General features: G+C 33.7%; 1 protein-coding gene across 1 annotated transcript; it reads left to right on the top strand.

Moving 5' to 3' along the window:
- The first annotated feature begins 2,000 nt into the window (after positions 1–2,000).
- On the top strand, positions 2,001–3,428 carry LOC120196531. The gene is made up of 4 exons (XM_039198323.1): positions 2,001–2,094; positions 2,177–2,232; positions 2,324–2,481; positions 3,347–3,428. The coding sequence occupies exons 1-4, from the start codon at positions 2,001–2,003 to the stop codon at positions 3,426–3,428; spliced, it is 390 nt and encodes a 129-aa protein (XP_039054254.1).
- The last annotated feature ends 2,751 nt before the right edge of the window (positions 3,429–6,179 follow it).

Below are 6,179 nucleotides of genomic sequence, written 5' to 3' on the forward strand. Positions count from 1 at the left end.
CAGGTGTGTCAACATCGCATCTCCACCGGGATGTTGTACTTTCAGCCATGGCCCGAAGCAAGTATCCTCAAACATTTTTCTTTGTGCAGGTGAAAGCTTCGACGCAATTGTTTTGACCAGGCTGACTTTATTTCTTAAGGTCAATTGAGCCGAATAAAAGTTCTACAAAAACAATAAACATACTAAGTTAGATATACCAAAAACTACACTGTGAAGATATACCAAAAAAAATAATAAACATAAAGAGTAGTAGTTTATTCTTCAAACTTAAATTTGCAACACTGTGAATTTCTTATTTGTCTTTGTTTTTTGGTTGAAGTAATGCAATTCATTCAAGTTTCAATTTGCAGAAGAAGAATAGTTTCTGAAAATGAAAATCGCAACATGAAAATGACAATCGCAACAAGAGAATAAAATCGCGTTGCGATTTTGTCGTTGCGATTTTCATTTCGCGTTGTGATTCTCGGTTGATTTAATAAGCAATCTAAGTGAAATGGTTAATCTATTATTGAAATTACCAGTAAACTTATCATCAATTTCAATATGAAAAACCTAATAATAATGAAAAAAATTCAAAAAAGAAAATAATTAAAAAAAACTAACCCTCGGTGGTTGATTTGGTTGATTTTCCATTTCTGATTGTGAGGGTGGCTCTGAGAGATGGAGATAGACGGATTTTTCCGGAGATGGGGACGGATTTTGTCAGAGATGGGTGAGAGAGTGAGAGATGGAGATGGGACTGAGTTGTGATTTTAGGTTTTAGGTTATGAGTTGCGATTACGGGATATACTGTGGACGGTTCAGTGTTCCAATATATTAATATTCGTGTTTGGAATTTGAAAATAAAATACGCTTTGCGATACTAATGGCGCTTTGAAAATCGCATTGCGATTATGTATTATCTCGTTGCGAAAGTCAGTATTGAGTTGCGAAATTAAGTATCGAGTTGCAAAAGTCAGTATCGCGTTGCGATTTTGTATTATCACGTTGCAATTTTCCAAATTCGCATTGCGATTTATTTATCCGCATTGCGAATTGGGAAAATCGCAACGCGAAATTGGAAAATCGCATTGCGATAGTCATAATCGCGTTGCGAATCTGGAAACTGATTTGCGATAATGGAGATCGTGTTGCGAATTAGCGATCGCATTGCGATTTTGTTGGTCATTTTGGCAAATCCGGAAAAAGTTGGTTAAAATCGTATATTATATGAGATTTTTGGTCACTGAGGTTATTTTCTCTAAAATTAATTATCAAAAGAATTCATCGCGTAGTCTCAGTAGTTAAGTGGAATGTTTTCTCCTTATAAATTTTGAGTTTCTTTTTAGAAAGATTTTGAACATATATTACCTTCTAATCACCCTAGACTGATAAAAAAGTTAATATTAAAATCTTAATATTATAAATTAAAAATAAATTAAAAATATCATTATTGAATTCTTACCGTTCTTAACTTTTGTTATTAATCTAAGGTGATTCACTACAAGAAAATATACCTTTAATGACACACGAACGATGACACATGCTAATTTATGACTTACAAAACATGTGTGTCATAAAAAAATGTCATGTTTTTTTAAAATCTGAACGATTTATGACTTACAATGATGTGTGTCATATTTAATAGTCATAATCCAAAAAATTTACAAAAACACGGAGTATAGATGAATTTTGTGTGTCATCTTTAGGAGTCGTATTCTAATTTCCCCCTTATTTTTCATCATTTCCCGCTTCTTCCCCCTCGTTAACAAAAGTTCACGCCGTGCTTCCCCCATTTTTCTCTGTTTTCCCTTTTTTCTCTTTGTTGATTTCTATTTTGTTTGATTTAATGACAAAAAGAGTTTATGATTTACCTAGAAATTGGTTTCCAAATCTGACTGCCATCCATGAAGTTTTATGAACACCACGCCTCCTCTAAAATAGTCTCTCCTATAAAACAAATATCTTGGAAATCTCCTCTCTTAAATCTTAGCATTCGATTTTCGTGTTGAGAGAGAGAAATGGACGCCCTTGACAACGTCATAGATCCTTTGAGGGATTTCGCCAAGGACAGCATCCGCCTCGTCAAGCGTTGCCACAAGCTCGATCGTAAAGGTATCCCCTTTCTTCTTCCCTCCATTTTTCACTTTTTCCCTTTTTCTATTTGTATCAGTCCATTTTTCTCTTTAAATGGGAGGCGATATATCTTCAGCCCAAGCAGTTCTACTCGGAGCTTTAGCTCCTGGTGTTAACGTCGGTTCAATTACCTTGTCGATGATCTATTATACATGATATTTGCAGTCATTTGTATCTAGTTTGAATCTTTTTGTTGTTTGAGTTTTAGGCTCCAACATGGAATACACTAAAATCGACGTTTCTGATGTTGGGTATTTGCCTTGCTGTTATACTGGGTTTAGTTTTCTCCTCTAGTGGCTCTTCTTTGATTCTTCATGTTTCTTTCCTCATTCTAATTGCCATTGCCCTATTCTTGCTTCTTAATTTGTACTGTTTCTTAATTCTTTGCTAGATTTTTACCCAGTCAAGTCAATATTAAATTTTCTAGCTTTTCATTAATTTTGGAGTTGCATCATGTGTTATTCATGCTTTGATCATTACATTAATGTTATTTTACTCAGATTCAGATTCGTGTGCGAGTGTTAGTAGATTCATGAGTTTGGTTAACCTTTTTTAAGATTTTGTAGATTCTAGTGTTGATTGTAATGGGAGTGTCAGATTCATGTGTATGATTAATTTTTTTTAAAGATTTTTTATGTTTTTGAACTATCCTTAGTAATGGTGTCTCATATTCATGTGTCAGACACGGATGATGAACAACATAGCTTGAAACAAAACCAGAGAACTATGTATGGGTCATTAGACAAACTTTCTATGTTAGATCTGAGAGCATACTTGGAGAAACAAGGTATATTTTGTTATATTAACTATGTTAACTTAGAGGAATTTTGAGTGTTCCATATTAAACATGATGAACATTGTAGCTTACAACTTTTACAATTTTCTCTGCCTCTATGTCATGTAATCTGTTATATTCGATTTCAGTTAGGGTTGGACCTAACATGACATGGTTTAGATAACAAGTTTAAGTAGGTGGCTTAGAATTTAGTTTTGAAGATGTCGATTCTTGCATGCTTGCTTAGTTCTTTTCTCAGTTTTAGAACAATGAAGTGAATGGATGCAGCCTGAAATGAGTATTTTTTCTTATGATGATCTTTATACAAGTGTGTAATTACATATGCATGGGGATGATGATTCAGAGCAGCAAAATTGAATCTCTAATCTTTTTTTCTAGTTGGAATATGTTACTTTGCATACACCCTGAATTTTGTTGATTGGATTACTTATGTAGGTTCCTTGAACATACCGGTTTAGTTTCTATCGAACATCAAATGCAAGAGATGGACTTGATAGTGAAAGATCGTACGAGATAATCAGCAAGAATCAGTTTAACTGGATGAATTAGTTGCCTTTTTTTCTCTAACATTTGGATAGTATTACAAGTGAAGATGTCATCGAACACAAGGTAAATCACATCGGGGACACTCCGATCATTAGCTCCTCTTCTCTTCCTTCTCCTTATATTTTCTCTTCACGCACTCAATTAGGGGTATGTATCTTCATTTCATTTTTTTCCTCATGCAATTCCTAGATCTTGGTCGTACTGGGAAATTTTTACATCTGTTTCGGCAACAACGAACTAACAAGACACAAAAAGAATAAACAATAAAATTTGCAATTCTATTTCAATATTCTTTGTTGGAAAGTTTTACTTGCCTGCCTTTTCTTTTGTTTTGTTTTATATTTTTGTGATAATATGCAGGTCGGATTAGATGGCTTGTGTGTTACACTGGGCATTGCTGCTACTACTGGATTAGGCTTATTGGATTTTTCAAAGTTATGATTTTTGAGCAATGTTACTTGGTTGTGAGTGTCAGATAGGGATATGTGTCGGAGATCGGTAGGCTCAACTTTTTCCAAGTTATGTATTTGGATGGTCCTTGGAGGAACGTGTCCTTACATGTTCGAAAAATGTGTAGGCCATGAGTACTTTAAGAGAAATGAAGAGTCTGAGCAGTATAGTTTTTAAGTCCCTTCTATAGTACTTGGGTATTTTTCATCAAAACAACTCAAATAGTGGTTTTCTCCCATCATCTTCAGGTAGAAACTGTTCTTCAACTTGTGGGCTCAGCTGCTATTATTCAGCTTCTGAGCAAGAAGATCCTATTTGCAGAGGTAAGTCTCCACTTTTATTTGAGTATCTTTCCATGAATTTAATTAAAATCAAGTATTTTGTGCCTTAGTTTTTCATCCTCCTATTTGTAACAGGATCTTTGGTTGGGCAAAGCCTTCACCTAGTAGTTTTCTTATCACTCGTTGAGAAATGTTGACAAGATCTTTGTGATCAAATGTTGATGATTCATGGTATAGCCTTGTACCTTGACAGAACATATGTTAAACAAAACCCAAATGTGCGTTCTTTGTGGGACATGGGCCTATAACTCTTCCGTAAGCATCTTTCTCTGGCTCCAGAAGTTGAGCACAAAATTGTCACTGGTCTTTTAAGAATGATTGAGAGTGAGAGGTAATTCTAACAAAATTCAAGTCGAAATGTGCAAAATTTGGGGGTTTCAAAGTAACAACCTATGCAAAAAATGCAATGTTGTTTCAATGTTAATATTCCTTTGCTTGTTTTACTTCTTTTTCTATGATTTTAGTGGTATAAGGTGGTTACATATCTTCATTTGCGGAAAGAAGTTCCTAGAAAGGTCAATTAGGATGCATAGTCAATTTAACTATAATCCGCTTCGTTCTAGCTCATTTTGATTATTCGTGCTTCCATCATTCTCAAGGAAAAACCTAAAAATTGTTGAGGAACTTACTATTTTATTGCTTTCTTTCTTGTAATTGTCATGCATTTAGTTCCCTTCCACATAAATTTTGCCCCTTAGTTTCTTGGATGATGTTAGTAATTAATTCTTATCTTTCAGGTGTTAATTAAATTTGTACCTTGTAATCCACTGTATCTGTTTTGATCATGCAGGTTAGGTGAAGCAGTTGACAGGACACTACTTAACCATCTTTTGAAGATGTTTACTGCTTTGGGCATTTACTCAGAAAGCTTTGAGAAGCCTTTCCTGGAGTGCACATCCGAGTTTTATGCAGCTGAAAGAATGAAATACATGCAGCAATCGGATGTTCCATATTACTTTAAGCATGTAGAGGTGTCTTCATATTTCACTTTCTCAGTTAGCAGTGATTGTTACTCTGTATTTTGAATTGTGCATGTTTTATCCTTATAAAAAGAATGTTAAATTTGTCACATTATTCCATATATATGGAATTTGAATGTTTATCCCTCTACCATTTTTGTGTAAGTTTATGTAACTATTTGTGTGTATTGATACAGATGAGGTTACTTGTATTGTGAATATATTGTATGTAAATGGATTGCTTATATATAATATGATATATATTTAGTATTATGAGGCATTAAATGTGATTTAGTTTGATTATTTGTTAATCTACAATATATATATATATATATATTATATATATATATATATATATATATTACGAAATACAATCACGACACACGAATGTGTGTCATTTTCATTTATGACGGGGGCTTCAATGACACGCAATGTAAGTCATAAATACGTGTCATAAATTTATGACACACAAATGTGTGTCATCTTTATTTATGATGGGGGCTTCAATGACGCGCAATGTAAGTCATAAATGCGTGTCATAAATGTACGTCATAAATGCGTGTCATAAATGCGCGTCATAAATTTATGATGCGCAGTTGCGTGTCATCTTAAATTCATATCGGTGGCTTCAACGACAGGCAAATGTGTGTCATCCGCACCCATAGATGACGCGCAATGCGCGCCATTAAAGGGTTTTTTTCTACTAGTGATTATAAGGCATTATATGTTCTAAAGATTCTAAACTATTTGACATAAAAGCACAAATATCCTTGCAGTCTCTAGTATTCGAACTTGAAACCTCTAGAGATAACAATCATCCTTTTTAGCCATTAAGGTAACTTGCTTCATGCTAATTGTTAATTTAAATTAACTGGCAAACAAATTATATATAAAACTATATGAAATATGACTCTATTACATAGTTAAAATAATAATAAATCATTAAAATAAACTCTAATATATAAGTATGCC

This window comes from Hibiscus syriacus, unplaced genomic scaffold, assembly GCF_006381635.1.
Source record: "Hibiscus syriacus cultivar Baekdansim isolate YM2019G1 unplaced genomic scaffold, ASM638163v2 tig00117034_pilon, whole genome shotgun sequence".
In the NCBI taxonomy this organism is placed as follows: domain Eukaryota; kingdom Viridiplantae; phylum Streptophyta; class Magnoliopsida; order Malvales; family Malvaceae; genus Hibiscus; species Hibiscus syriacus.